General features: G+C 38.0%; 1 protein-coding gene across 1 annotated transcript in view; it reads left to right on the top strand.

The window, feature by feature from the left end:
* The window catches only part of LOC131568812 (dynein axonemal heavy chain 5-like), a 147,605-nt gene that overhangs the window by 43,998 nt on the left and 87,773 nt on the right, over positions 1 to 15,834 (top strand). The window contains exons 39-43 of the mRNA XM_058820918.1: positions 269 to 415; positions 2,017 to 2,189; positions 5,044 to 5,222; positions 11,354 to 11,541; positions 12,733 to 12,927. Of these exons, the coding sequence (XP_058676901.1) occupies positions 269 to 415; positions 2,017 to 2,189; positions 5,044 to 5,222; positions 11,354 to 11,541; positions 12,733 to 12,927 (882 nt within the window). The remainder of the gene's footprint in view (positions 1 to 268; positions 416 to 2,016; positions 2,190 to 5,043; positions 5,223 to 11,353; positions 11,542 to 12,732; positions 12,928 to 15,834) is intronic.

Genomic DNA, 15,834 nt, shown 5'->3' with positions numbered 1-15,834 from the left:
AAGGAGCAAGAGTCTTGGAATAAAGTCTTACAGTGTGACCTGTTCATCAAGATATAACCTTATTGTACTCTGTTGGGTAAGAATGCATGAATGGAAGGCAGCCTCCAAATCCAAATTTGGAGGATTCCAAGCCTAAAAAATACAAAGCAGAATATGGACATTATAACCCTGGCTATTTTTAAATCTAAAAAAAAAATAATGCACATTCTAAATATTGGAAGAACAAATGGTGTTTGTATTAATATGGTCATTCTTGCTTGTGGAAAAGGTAATGCACACAACAAATCAGAAGTTCTTGGAACTTTTAAATGATTTGATTGACATGGCAACACACAATCTGACAAGAATGGAGCGGACAAAATATGAAACGTTAATCACCATTCATGTGCACCAGAAGGATATCTTTGATGACTTGGTAAGTTTTGGAAAACCATCAAGGGATTTCCTATATGGAAGGTCTTGCACATATAAAAAAATTGTAAGCAAATCTTAGAATCTATTATCTTTGAGTAGCTCTGACATTACTGCTGTGATAGAGCATATCAGATTTAGTTTGATTTAATATATGTGATGCAGTGAGAAGAGTGAATTTTTATATAAGTGTGTTCATAGGTTTAGACTTCAGGTTTTTAAATGGTTGTTTATATTCGTCATGCACAAATTCACCGTGAGCAAAAGAGTTTGACTTTAAAAATTAAACTATCCTCTCAATCTGAAGATTAAATGCATTATTTGATTGAAATGTAAATGTAAAAAAACTCCCTTTAGTATTCCTGTCAATCTTGCGATTTCTGATCCAGCCTATGTGTTGATGTAAGGTAATAGTTATTCAAAGGTAAATCAGTGAGGCTTCATAAATTTGAAGAGAATAGCAACAATAGATAAAACAGATATTTTAGTTTTTTTGATAATTGAGTTGCATCAGGCTTCCTTTAGATGACGATGTTGAATGATGAAAGCATAATTATAAAAATGCAAGTAAAATGACTTCCAAATGACTTGAATGATGCAAAGGTCAATAATTCAATACTGATTGCTTTATGCATTTATGCAATTTATTGCTTTATGCAATTTATGCATATATGTTAGGAAGATAAAAATCAAGTGCATGTGTAAAGAAAATAGAAAACATTAAAGAAAAGTACTGAAGTCTAGAAAGAAAACTGCTGGCTTCTAAGATAAGCATGGTGTTTTATCCTATGCCTATAATTTTAAATTTGTCTTCATCATTATTTGCTTAATTGATTTAATACCATATTATAATAAAATTATGGAAAATTGTTTAAATTTGTAGGTCCTGTATACGAAATAAAAAGTCAGGAGAAAGTCCACAACTGGGGAAAGACTTTTTAAATGGTATATGTAATAATAGCCTTCTCTCTTAAAAGATTCTATTCTATTCTCTGCTAAACACATCCTTTAGTGATTGAGATAAAGGAGAGGGAAGTGGCTGAGATTCCAGAGCCTCCACTTCACCTTACACTGTGTTTGCAAGGCCAATAACCAGAGCAATATTTTCTGTAAGAGGCCAGTGATTTTGAGATCTAGTGTCAATAATTATGAATCTATTAATTACCACAAATCTAAATATGTGTGTAGCAAGTTCATACTGAAAATACAGCCCAAATAAACAAGCATTCATTCATCTATACAACACATTCAAATACTGTGCACAATTTAGTATTTCTGTGAGTAATGGTGCAGTTATCATGCAGGACAGCCAGTACTGTTCATTTTTTATGTTTTCCATGACTGTTTTTCAATATCTCTGTAAGACACAATTCTTAGTCTCTGTGCCCAAATCAGAGGAAAATAAAAGTTGACAGAAGGTTCAGAGCATGTCATAGACAGGTTTGAAAAGTTAATTCTGGATGCCTTGACTCCTGACAGATTCTGTGCTCATTCTTCAAGGTCATGAATTTATATTAAGCAGACTTTTTTTTTTTCTGTATGGAATTTAAGATTAATTTGTTACTGATTCATTTCTGTATTAATGATTTTTCTTTTCCATAATAGGTCCGTATGAACATTAAATCTCCATCTGATTTTGAATGGCAAAAACAGTCTCGATTTTATTTTCTTGAAGACTTGGATAAATGCATTATCAAAATCACTGATGTGGAGTTCCCCTACTGCAATGAATACTTAGGCTGTACAGACAGGCTTGTTATAACTCCCTTAACTGACAGGTATTTGTAAAAGGAATGAAATGCATAGTATTGGAGCTAAGATTTATTAATATTTCCTTTGACTTAATTCTTTTAATGAGTCAGAATTACTTAGGTTGCTCTACAATGCTGCAATATCACTGGTGAACAGTAGAGGCCAGTGCTTATATATTCAGCTATTGAAAGCAGGTTGAATTTGGGTGTTTGCTTGAGCTATACGAGCTGTGATGGGCATTAAAAAATTTACTTGTTCTCAAGATAAATATGCCTGAACCCCATACATTTCACCAGCCTAAACAGAGTCAGTCTAAAGACCAATATATTGCTGCTTTCAATGAGCAAGTAGTTGCATGAGAATTTGGAATTACAGCAAGTGATTAATTTGAAGTCAACCTGTAGGAAAAAGCAGTAATTCAGGACATGGCATTGCATAACTAGTGCCAGTATGGTTTTAAGTAAAGCCTATGGAGAACTGCAGGAATACAAAGACAGAAAAACTCTGAGGGCAGTCACAAGGAGAAGTTTTTATTGCTGGGATGTTAGTTATACAGCACAGTATAAACTTCATTAAATGCCTATTTTCCTATAGTGCTTGATTGGTGCTTCAGCTAGGCCAGAGGCAGATGTATTTGCTATGCCAGAGCTTGTTCTTTTATATGTGGATACAAATGTCTAAGACTGAATACTTTGCCTATTCAGCCATTTATAGAATTATAGAATGGTTTGGATTGGAAGGGGCTTTAAAGATCATCTAGTTTCAACCCCCTTGCCTTGGACTGGGACATTTTCCACTAGACCACTTTGCTCAAAGCCCCATGTTGAGTTAATGCTGGAATTGTCTTAGCATTCTTTATGCTACTAGATTTTATTTATTAATGAAAACTCAGATTTTTTGCCTATTTCTGAACAAAAATTATTCCCTGTGAGCTATGTAAGATAGCCAGACCTCTGCATGTGGATACCTGGCTTTTAATAAGTAGCACACATCTCCCACATTCTATGTTATGCACCCTACTGTTCCTGTGTTAGATAGAAGTTTGTTTCCAGCAGTACACATGTAGTTGATTAGTGGCAATGACAGCACTAACACACTGAAAATATTTTTACCCACCAGGAGACCCAGTTTCAAGAAAATGTTTTCATTCAAAATTTGTTCACTGAATTAAAATACAGCCAGGGAAGTGATTATGGCACCAAGCCTGCCAGAGTTCAAAGGTGTTTGGATGAAGCTTTCGGGCACATGGTGTGGTTTTTGGGTTTGTCCTGTGCAGAGCCAGGAGCTAGACTGGAACTGGACAGAGGATATATTATGATTCTACAAGATGCCATGTCACACAAGATTGAAAATGAGCGCAAGATGACGTGATTGAATAAAACAAGCCTTTTAAATGAGTTTAAACTATAATAATCAACAGAAAGAGTAGGCATATCTCTCTTTGGACATACCTGGAAGAGCCAAACAAAGCTGCAGGGATTGGAATCTACCCACTATCACACATTGAAAGGGTATTTGAAGCAGAGATGTTTCCTAATGTTAGCATGGGAAACTAATGTGCCTAAGCAATGTTACACAACAGATTTTATTCACGTTGTGGTTTTTCTCCATTTTAATATTTATAATACTGCTGCATGGAATTGTCTGATCTTCTGAAAATTTTCAGGTAATGGTGTCTTTGTTCCATTAATCAGCTTGGAGCCAAGTCCTGTTTGGCTAATGATTTCATGTTCAGCGAGATTCCCTAAGCATGTGATAAATACACACAGCTGGTGGTACATTGCATTAAGATAATGGCACTAAAACTGAATGCTCCTACACATCCTATCAGACCCAGTCCATGTCATGGCACACACCAAAAATGAAGTGAAAGGTCAGCATAGAACTTGTGCTGTATATTCAGTTTGTCCTTACTTTGTTTTCAGTAGGAGAATTGTTAGGAATGTTATTTTTATGTGTTAAATTCTGGCCTCTTAACTGATCACTGAGTAATAAGGTGAAAAATCATTCTTACTGCTATTGTATCAGAATGAGTATTCTGTGGTTTCTTAAGAAGTCATACTAGGTGCTATCATTTGGGATTTTTTCAAATGCCCATTTTATCTCCCCACATATATCATAAAGCTATTGAGCTTCACAGTGCTAAAATGTGTTTGCTGTGATTTTGGAGCATTGGAGGTTAGAACAACAGGCTTCCTTACACCCTTCAGTAACCTCCACATCATCTGGGGAGGCTGAGACTTAAACCTGAGGATCTCAACCCAGGATGGAGGCTGAAGAAGAAGATGGTCATAGGACTCAGATTCCTCCTCTTTCTTCATTGCCCGTTGCAATCTCTCCTCTCATCCATTGCCCTCCTGGAGTTCAAAGATCTCACATGACTGGCAGCAGTGCTGTGGTTTGGCATGCTGCTATGGAAATGTCAAGAACAGGAGGTGCTTCCAGCCTCTGTGCCGTCCTACTGCCAGATCAGAGAGCCCATCATGAGTACTCTGGCAACATGGAAGGAGGGGGAAAAGGCAGAAATCCAGTGGCTCTGGGTGCTGAGAAAATGAGGCTGTAATGGAGGGTGTATGATAGTTTGAGAAAATCACAATGCTACAGTATTTTGGTATTCAGCATTTAGAACTGAACTGTGGATTTCCTGGGCTGTTGCAGTCATGACTGTGCTGGATGAGTGCTTTTCTTGAGGTGGAGCAAAGCTGGTCCTGGTAACTCAGCTTCACAGTGTGCAAGGGGGTGACTGAGGACTCACCACATGGAAATACATTTCTGCCCCCTTCCTCAGCTCTGGATAATCCATCTGTTGTGGTTGCATTGATGGACTTCAAGTAATTAATGTTAGGAAAAGATTCACAGATCTGTTTGTCCTGTCTTTAGGTGTTACATCACTCTGGCACAGGCCCTGGGCATGAGTATGGGTGGTGCACCAGCAGGACCTGCTGGGACAGGGAAAACAGAGACAACTAAAGACATGGGCAAATGCCTGGGAAAGTATGTTGTGGTTTTCAATTGTTCAGACCAAATGGACTACAGAGGACTTGGTCGTATCTATAAAGGTAAGAAAATACCTTTTATTTATTCTTTTTAGAGTTGTAAGTTTTTGCCCCGTCAGTGTAATGAGTTAGCAATGATTTGGAAAGCATTTTCACCTCTGTTTCCTCTTATTTCCAGGCACTCATCAACTTTACCTGATATTTGATTTTATTTGATTTTTCCTTTCTTTCTTCCTGCATGTTTTCCAGTACTTTTTTGTTTGAATATTCTTTAATGGTGTTTCCCATCTATGTCTTATTTTCTTTTTTTCTTTTTAATCCTTTCTATTGTTTGAGTGTTTTTAATGCCTCTATCCTACCCCTTCCATGTGGATGGGATTTATATTTATTATTTGCTATTTTTGTGTCGAACAAGACAATCAAATGTGAAGCTTCATGATGTTGTGCAAGGCACGGAAATATGCAAAGTGTTGCAGTGTCTTATTTAACTAGAAACCAGGAAAACGACACAGTGGTCAAACTCTGCTAACTCTTCATGATTAGCAAAATTTTGAATTTAGTTTTGTAAGCAGTAATCAGTGATTCCAAATTTTGTTATAATGATCTGTTTTGTTGTATATAGCTGTGTTTATATATCAACTGACAGACCGCAGAACACCACCATTTTCTGTGAGTGATGGGTTTTTAACTATAACACAAGGCATCATAAACAAAATTTTCACTGTTGTGATATCTCCTTAAGGCTAAAATATGATCTGGGGATAATATTTAGTTTCAATTAAGAAGCCAGTGAAGCTGGCCATGATTTTTTAAGCAGAGGAACATTTCTGAGCTAGAAACTGAACCGCCTATGCATGTGAATACCTTCAGTTAAGGTCACAAGTTTCTCAAAGCACCTCTTGTAACTCCCACAGATTTGGGCCAAGTTTTACTTGCACATCTCTTATCATGTGTGCAGACCTTTAGTGTCACAGGTTTATTTTGCTCATTGTATTAGGCAGAAGAGGCCTGGGATATCTGAGTATGCTCATAATGCCAAGCACAGTCATCTGCTGGGTTTCTGCTGTATCTGCAATCATCAGTCTGTAAGGGAGATGTGAGCTTTTGTTCCTCCTTGCAGTGGGTTCATCTTTGATGTCACCAAACTGTTGTCTTCTGCTCTGCTCTTTTTGTGAGAATATTTGTATCTCTTTCTGTAAGCACCTCTTTTCCTGGCCCCATGGTGATTTCACTTCTTTATATTAAACTGTTTGTGACTCATGTCAGTTCAGACACCTAGGTTTGTATCCTTGCTTTTTTCTGTCTTCTTATCCTGAGCACTTTGGTAACTTATCCTTTCCCATTTCAGATTGAGGCAGTAGTGCAGCTTGTCGTTGCTTTCTTTTATTAAAACTGGACACAAATTCTGTCTAAAAGCACAAGTTGAGTTTTAGGGCTCAGTTTTCTTTTTCTCTTGTTTTTCTATAAGCTGACCATTTTCCATGTAGTATTGTCATCATATGCTTCAGAAGCAAAGTCATACTGTGTAATGTGTCCTTCTCTGGCTGCCTCACTTAATGGCATGCTGGTGTTCAATATGAGCTCGGAAAAAATATTTATAGAACTCATCTAATTGCTGCTCAAGCAACCACGATGCCTGTGACTGCTTACTTCAGTAAATTTGCAAGTGGGATCATAGCTTGCTTCTCTGAGAACTTGCCTGAGAATTAGGTAATAGATTCAGCTGAATAGAGCCTGAATAGTGTGGGTTTTTCAGCATTCATATGGCTGTTGTGTGTCTGGCAGTAAAAGTAAGATTCTGTTCTTACATAAGTCATTGATGCTTTCATTTGTGAAGGGGCATTTAAAGTCAGTTGTTTTGGGCTTAGTGTCACTACTTGCAAGGGCCTGGCTTGCAATCACCTTTTTATGTCTTTAAAATATGTGCAATTTCTTGAAGAGGGGATATATTGAAGTTAGGGAAGGAAATGAGCTCTTTTTGATTTAATATAAAGGGCAAAGTGAGTTCAGATAAAGATTCTTTACCGCACATAAGGTCTTCAATGGAAAAAAAGGATATTTCTTCTCAGCTGTAGAAGCTCTTTCACGCAGACTGATAAGAAACTTCTCATTAACACACTGCATATTTCAGTGCTCACAATGGGAAGTTTTTCAGAATTCCATGTCTGTGCTAGGTTTGGTGCTTCATCACCAGAATTTGCAACCCAAGCTTTTCACTTTATCTGGTGCTGTGGGTCAAGTCATCAGATATTTGCAGGTTTACCAGTGAGGAGAAAAGAGGCAGGGAGAGGTGGTGGTGTCCTGTCTGCAGGCATGTTTCCAGACTTCTGTAAAGACAAGACATTTCATCTTCAGGAAAAAAAATATAGAAAATGATAAGATAACTAATATAACTTATATTGTATACTATAAAATTATGATTTGAAGCTCTTCTGGTGTGGTCAGAGCTGAGGTTTGGTCTTTCTGTTTCCCTGTTTCTATCTGCTTTGTTTTTCTGTGTGACTCAAGAAATTCATAGGCAGATGATTTAGTTGATATGTTCAAGGCCTGGACTTTGATCTTTGATAGTTTTGTTTGTCAAATTTGAACCAAATGTAGATTCAGATACAACTTGTCTTCTGAAGTGGACCAGAGGTAACCTGAGACAGTACCAGGGATGCAAGTGGAAAGATGAATTTTCAAGTTTTCCCATATATCAAATTCAGTGTTGAAATTGGCCATGAATAGCGAACCAGGAATACTTGATCACTGTTCCTGAAAAGTGTTGGTGGATACCCTTCAGAAAACCTTTTGTCTGTGGTTTCCTGTGGGTGGCTATAAAAGTTGTGTTTGCTTTGGTTCTCTTTTCTATAGTTACAGTCAAGCAATTCCAGTCTTACCTGAAGTAACTTTTTGTGATTTGGTATTTAATGCAATATTTAATGTAAGATTTTATATTTATCTTAATTTAGAAGGTGAATACACAAGTCTGGCATTCTGTAAATTCTTTTAGGATCAATGATTACTTTTTAGTTTGCTGCTTCTGGATTGTGCTTTGGCTAGACAGAGCTTTGTTTCAGTGACATTTCCATTGAATTATATCACTATAGCTCTAGTCCTGTGTAAAATCTGGGGAAAAATGTGGAAAAATACATGTAAGGACACATGGCTCTGCATTGCAGATAGGCATTTTATAGTCTGGGGGCTAATAGCTATTCTGTGAAAATCTTTCATCGTTTGAGAACCAGGTTTGTAGGATGTCTGTAGTGATTGGGGCAGGGGTGTTGCCATATTTTTTAGATATAATTAAAGATCTCTTTAGTCCTGCCATTTATTTTCTGCTTTTACTCCATTTCTGTATTTGATAACCATCATATGTTCAGCATGGGGACAGAATTTAATTCACAATATGACAAAATTACATTGTCTCTGAGCTGTTTTGCAGCAGAGAGTTTGCTTGCTGTTCCTGTGCTTGTGTGTGTTTTTAGCATAGATGTGTATTTTCTTTCCTTTTTCATTACCACCAGAATGAAATAGTTTCACAAGAACTGAGTTTATTCAAAGCTGTGGGATATTGGCTTTGTCTGAGAATGAGGTTTCCTAACTCCATGCAGCAGGTGGCATTACAGAACAAGTGATTTTTTTTTTCCTTTCCCAAAGAAAACATTATTTGGTCAGAACTGAACCTCACCATTCTATAGAGAAATTACTTTCAAAAACCTCTAAGATACAGTCAGTAAGTGTAAGAGACAATATTATAAGAACTAAGTTTCTTAGTTAAAAACTATCCAGCTTTAGAGATTTTCCTTGTTTATCCCGAAGAGTAGATATTTATGTTTAATAAACAAGGCAGGAAAAATCACTTTTTTGGTTTCTTTGTAGGATGGATCCTAGGAGTCATATAGCACATGTTTAAAAAGGTGACAAAAGAATTTGAAAAATCTCTGCAATAAGTTTGTTTCAGGGAGCTGCAAGAATGGGGCAGCTCCATGAGGGAAGATGAACCAGGAGCTCAGGGAGATCAGCACAGAGGCAGGGGCTTCACTCAGCAGGGCACAATCCCACAGCAGGGCAGGCTGTTGGCAGCTTGTTCCCATCAGCAGTCCAGTGACATCAATGTGAAATGACCAGCTGGATTCAGGATTTTTCTGGGAGATTTAGTCAGAACCAGCAGGAGGCAGAACTGGGGTAACTCTGTGGAGCTGTGGGCTCCTCCAGGAAGTTCATTCAGCAATTCAGGATAAGAGGAGGTGGGACTGTGCACAGCCCTGCACACAGTACAGTTCTGACCTGCCTGAGCTACAATGGAACTCCTGGACTGGAAGACAGAGTCTGGATAGAAGCCTCAGGAAGGGCTGTTGAGGGCATCCAGGACCCAAATATTCCTCACAAAAGGAGAGGAACATCAGTTAAAGGACTTGGTGCCACACCAGTGAAGTCAAGGAACAAATGGCAAAGACAGTGGGATTGGTAGGATTGGGTATTTAATGTTTTAAATTTGGTAACTTTTGATAGAATTACTTCAATCTGTGTATCAGTATGGCATTGTGGTATTTATATATATTCCACTTGCTTTTAACTTTTTTAAATTAAGCTCATGTAACTTTTCATCCTCTTCAGATTCTTTTACTTTGGAGTATCTTTTTTCCTTATAATATCATAGAAATTAATTAGAAGCAGTTTAGGGAAAGATTACAGAAGGAATTGAGATAATTTTCATGGGAGATCTGCAGTATTGCCCTGACTGAATTAAGCCTTAAGAAGCCAATTTTGGTTGTACCACCAGTGATTTTGACCTGGTTCAACTCTAGTTCTTTTCTTCCAAAATTGCATGGGTAAAAAAGACCAATTGATGCAACATTATTAAAATAATTGGTTAATGGGCATGAAAAAACATAAGAAATGGATGTCAGGAAAGAAACATAAAAGTGGCATTAAGGGCACTTGGGGCAATATCTTAAAGGGAAAGAGAAGATCAGACAAGGAAAAGTAGAGGGAAGAGAAGTAGCATATTATGAGAAGAACAGGCTGAGCAAAGGCAAGAGAAAGGAAAAAAAATCAAAAGAAAACAAGACAAAGTAAAAGAATATGTCTTCATAGTATTGTTATTGATTTTTGAATACGTTCTCTTGAACTATCTAAAGCTCTTAAGGAATCGACATTGCACATAAACCACCCATAGATATATTTTACCAGTCCTATAGGCATTGCCATATAGAGTATGGGGTTCAGGGGAGCTCTGGGCATGGTTATTCAACATTGCAAACACAAATGCCTTTTCTTGGACATGTGCCCTATTTCTGCATTTAGTACTGCCTTCAAACTGCTTAAGCCAAGCTGAGCTCCACCACTCAGGGGAGTGAATTAAACTCCACTTCAGAACAGTTCTAGGGATGGGCCCAGGCAATTGGAAATACTTGTCCAGTGTGTTCTTTGGGAAGGGAGGGGTGGCATCCATGAAGCTCCTGCATAAACTTACTAGCCTTTGTCTCTTGTGAAAGGGGTGTGAAAGAGCAGAGGATTATGTAGCTTTCCCTCTACTGCTCTGGAAGGCTGTCACCGTAGACTCTCCTATTTCAATCCTGTTAGCACGATAGAGAAGAAGGAATACTTGACTCTCCCAAAAGCCATTAATTTCATTATATTTGTGGGTACTACTGTCCATCCAGAACACCATGGTCTGTTCCAAGTAACAATTCTAAGTGTAACATCAGATTCTTTCCTCTATCTTGAACAGTAAAATGTTAATCTCCAGTAATTTTTAACCTGTGAATTAATTGTTATAAAATGCTACAATGCCTCTGTCAGAAATGTAATGGTCTCTATTTGGTTTTGTGCTTTTCATTTAGCTAGGTGTTTCTCAAGCTCATCTTTGACAACTTCATCCCCTGCATAGATGAGTTTCCATGCTATATGCACGTTTGTGCTACTATATACAGTATTAATTAACGCTTTCTGTCTAATGGTTGCTGTAGAAGCTTAGGATTCTTTGTAAAGAAGTTTATGTATCTTTCAAGGGGTGATACTTTTTCTGAGTGTCATTAATGCACAGGCCAACTTATTTTGAGTTTTTACTTCTCATTTTATTCTGTGTTCATGTTCCCTGCTCTTCTCACATTACACAAAGTTCTATAGAACATGTTCTATTTTGTATATATATTACTCTTGTTTGATCTGCTATTTTAAGAGAATATTTCTCTTTTTGCTTTTCTCAGGTTTAGCTCAGTCGGGTGCGTGGGGTTGCTTTGATGAATTTAACCGCATTGAACTCCCAGTTTTATCAGTGGCAGCTCAGCAGATATATATCGTACTTCAGTGTAAGAAAAAGAAGAAACTTAAATTCACTTTCACTGATGGTGACATTGTTGACATGGACAGAGAATTTGGTATATTTCTCACTATGGTATGTCTGTAAATACATGTAAATGGGATCATTGTGAAAAATCTTTTCTATTCCATTTCCTATTGAAATTTCCCTGTTGAAACATTGGCACTGTCTGTTAGAAAATAGTTAATGAAACTTGAACAATAATTTAGTAAAATAATTATGATATAATTTTCTCTTGTTCATATTTTTAACTGGATCTTGAGGTATGCATTTCTCATTAACTATGTATTTTAAGGACTTTTTTAGTTGAATATTTGACAGATGGAGATTAAACTTAACCCTCTCATATTTTTAGTCAAAGTCTGTCAAAATAAAACAGAATTAACCATTGCAAGACCTACTGTAGCTGGCCTGGTCACTATTTTACCACCTGTGAATAAGTTTTTGACCTCAATCCTGGAAGACAGCATGAGGGAAACCACCCTCACTCTGATTCACTGGCCTCCTGAAGATTTATCTTTGGTGCCTGTGGACTGCTTCTAGCAGTGTAGGAGGCAAAGCAGCAGGAAAGTATAAGAATACCTTAAAATCACCTTTGTATCTCTCCCTCCATAGCTACCTAAATACTCACTCAAAATAGAAGCCTTTGTCTTTATTTTAGGGGGTCCTACCTTTGAAAAAGTGTTAATGTTATCACTATAATTTGAAAAAGAGGGCAAATAAGTGCCATACAAAGGCCAGGTGGAAGACAGGAAAGAGCTGAAAGAGATGAAAGAAGTTATCACTGCACAGCTAGTGACTACAGTTGTCACAACTGAGCCATGCAGTACTCATATGAATGACTTAGACATCTTCAGAGAAAGGTCAGATCCATTTGTTTAAATTATACTCAGTAATGGCTTGCACTGCTTGACTGGCTTTGCACTGAAATGGTCTGGGAATGCTCACAGGGGACAGTAACCTCCAACACTAGAACACTGTCAAGACTCTGAGGAAGTAACCATTTAAAAAAGAGCTGCAGCAAGATCTGTAAGTGGCTGTCTGTCTATATCTTTTAGTCTTGGACATCTCCAAATAATGTGTGATACTCCATACTTCATGAAATGCACTATTGAGGCAACTGTGCACTGACATGTACATCATGCTCAAGTTATCCTTTGTAATCATGCATGTGCTCCTGCATTTGCTGAATGGTTACCAGGAAGGATAAAACTTCCGAGCCTGCTATCATTATATATTGTGTGGATTTATAAATTGCATTTTCAGAACCCTGGCTATGCAGGACGACAGGAGCTCCCCGAAAATCTGAAGATTCAGTTTCGCACAGTTGCCATGATGGTGCCTGACCGTAGCATTATTATGCGAGTCAAGCTGGCAAGTGCTGGTTTCCGAGACAACCAAATCCTCAGTCAAAAATTCTATACACTCTACCAACTCTGTGAAGAGCAGTTATCTAAACAGGTAAAATAAATATTTGTCCAACTGTAAGCTGTCACTGGAAGGATATGGAGATAATATACATTTATAGAATTTGTAATTATTATTACACTCATGGGCCTACACATTTTTCAGGTTCCAGAAACAGTGTCTGAAATGATCATGTTGTTTTTATTTTTCACAGTAAATTGAGTAGAATGGGAAGTTTGATTTGTGATTCTTAAACAGAGTGCATTACTGGAGAAGTTATGAGGAACGGTGTATATTGCCATGCTGAACTTGCAGAGGGCACATTTTTCAATGTCTTCACTTGTGAAGGCCAGGTCTATTTCAGAGGCAGTGTAAGAATTGTAAATAACTACAGAACACCTGCAAGGCTCTGTCTTTCTGAGTGCTACTAGAAAGAGAATACTGCTGTTCCATTTGAGATGGGGTGTTTAAAAGTAGAAACAAATTTGATTATTTCCTTTTGAATGTCCTGTGCTGGCTTTTGAATGCCCTGTCCATTAGAGAATCTCAATGAGAAATCATATGAACAGTTGATAAATTGTGGCTCAAATGCCTGCTTTAGCTGGATAGTGATGAACCCACTCTAATTGACTATACTTCTATATACTACTATACTATAATATACTACTATATTAGACTACTATAATTTTAGTTCTGTACCACATATTTATTAGTGCCTGGCCTTTATAAAACTAAGTTTTCCTATTGCCTCAGTTTGTGTGGTCATTTTTTGTCCAGGATATGATTCTTTCCTTCAGTGTGAAAAAGGTGTATAAGCAAGCATCAGAAATTTGACCTTCTACCTCTGCAAAAGTGCTTTGCTTGTTTTGTGTTGTCACAGATGCTGGAACTGGTTCACCCTTGGACAGTGTACTTAAAAATTTAATGCACACAACCAAACAAAACCTAACAAAACTTATTTTAACTATCTTAAGGGTGTACAATATTTTATACAAAATCATTACTGCATCTGCACAGAGAGCCTAGAGTAGAGTTTCTCGGTGTAGTTTGGTCATTTCTTCAGCAGAAATTGCCCTCTGGAACCTCTGACATAAGGAGATTCTCCATTTATCATGTTAATCAAAATACTGAAGCATATAAGTAAGCCTTATCAGTTGGCCTAGGTATCGTAGGTACCACCTGGAGGACTCTGTGAAACTGTCTGAGATTCCCACTGGGAAAACTCCTGTGCCAATTATTCAAATGCTTTGTTGTTAAGGCAGGTAGCTCAATCACCTTTGTCTCAGATCAGTCCTCTGCCTCATATATGCTGATGTTAGCAAGGGAGGTCCTTGATATTTATGAAGATTAATGACCAAGTGCTCTGGGTGGGCACATAGGCCCAGCCCTTAGACTCAGCTACATCACAATTTTATGTCTGCATCTCATGCTTGTCTCTCTCTCATAACTGAAATTCCACTCTTCTTGCTAAGGAAGCCATGATGTCTGTGGGGTAGAGTCTTCCATGCATATTTATAATTTCTTTAGGACCACCTAACATTTCTACAGTATCCATCAGAGAAGTCTGCTATAGTGATCTTTCTTCCATTTATATCTTGTATCATATCATGGGTCACTGTACTCAGTAGCATGAGCCAGGAAGCATGGCTTTCTGCAAGCCCATGGCACTATGTTAGTTTGTCCTGCCTGTGCCTTGAGCAGCCCTTTGGACAGTCCTGTTTTTTGTCTAAATCCATTCTATATAGTCATAAAATCAGAGAAAAATTGATCTTTTTCTCTGGGAGTTCTGGAGGTGAACAGGTGCTGTATCTCTTCTCAAAGTGAGATCTGCTAGAGCAGGTGGCTCAGCACCTTGTCTAGATGAGCTTTGAATATCTCCAAGGATAAATAAACTCTTCACAGCTTCTTTGGTCAAGCTGTGGAAATGTCTGACCACCTTGTCTAGTTACCATTTTGTGTGTGAGGATGTTAGCAGAGACAGTGTTGAAATCTCTTGGAATTACTCTGCCCCGCTGTGTTGCCCTTCCAGCAGATATTGTGCTGTGTCAATCCCCCAGTGAGGATCCGGGTTTGCAAAGATGAGGCTAATTCCAGCTGTTAAAAGAAAGAATCATCAGCTTCTTCCTTATCAGGATCTTTACAGCAGACATCTACCACAATTCTACCACAACTTCCCTCAACTGGCTCATTAGCCATCCTAAGGGAAAGTGTTCCCACTCTTTCACTTTTAAGGGCAATTTCCCATCTCTCCATCCTGTCTTGTCCTTCCTAAAGAACTTGTATCCATCCATTGTTCCTATGCCCCCACATTTCCTAGTTTGACTGTAACTCTGTACCTGCACACAGAGCTGTAATTTTTCTGGTTTGTTGTCATGTTGTGTGCCTTGGCAAACAGGCACTTCAAATTAGCACCTCCTTCTGGTGTGAGAGCTTCTGCCACAACGTTGTTCTCTTCACCTGTCCTTATCTGTACACATGCACTTGAGAAGGGTCACTTTCCACACTGTTCCACCATCCTTGACATGTCTCTTGTCTACCACAGCCTGGATCTTCTGCTTCTCAGTGGGGTCCACCACTTCCTTACTTGAATGTATGTTGTTATTGTAGTAGTAATGAAATAATTTGAAACACTTGCTGAAGTTCCTTGTGAAGTTTGTTCTAGGTTGGGGAATGCATCTAATGCAATATGTGATTATACAGAGAGAGATATCTAATGAGTTAATCAGATTAAATATGGGAGTCTCATGAACTGAACATGTTTCTAAGAGTACAGTGGGACATAAATTGCTTCTGGGTAGTCAGAAAACTAAAATGATAAAGTACAGACAGTCTTTCTTTGAGGCATATTCAATTAGACATTGGAAAGAAACTCTTGACTATAAAGGGTAGTGAGACACTGGAACAGGTTGCTTGGTGAGTTTCTGGACTCCCCATCTCTGGAAGTCTTCCAGGCCCGATTGG

This window comes from Ammospiza caudacuta, chromosome 1 (genome assembly GCF_027887145.1).
Source record: "Ammospiza caudacuta isolate bAmmCau1 chromosome 1, bAmmCau1.pri, whole genome shotgun sequence".
NCBI lineage: Eukaryota > Metazoa > Chordata > Aves > Passeriformes > Passerellidae > Ammospiza > Ammospiza caudacuta.
This window is presented reverse-complemented; position numbering and strand designations above follow the sequence as displayed.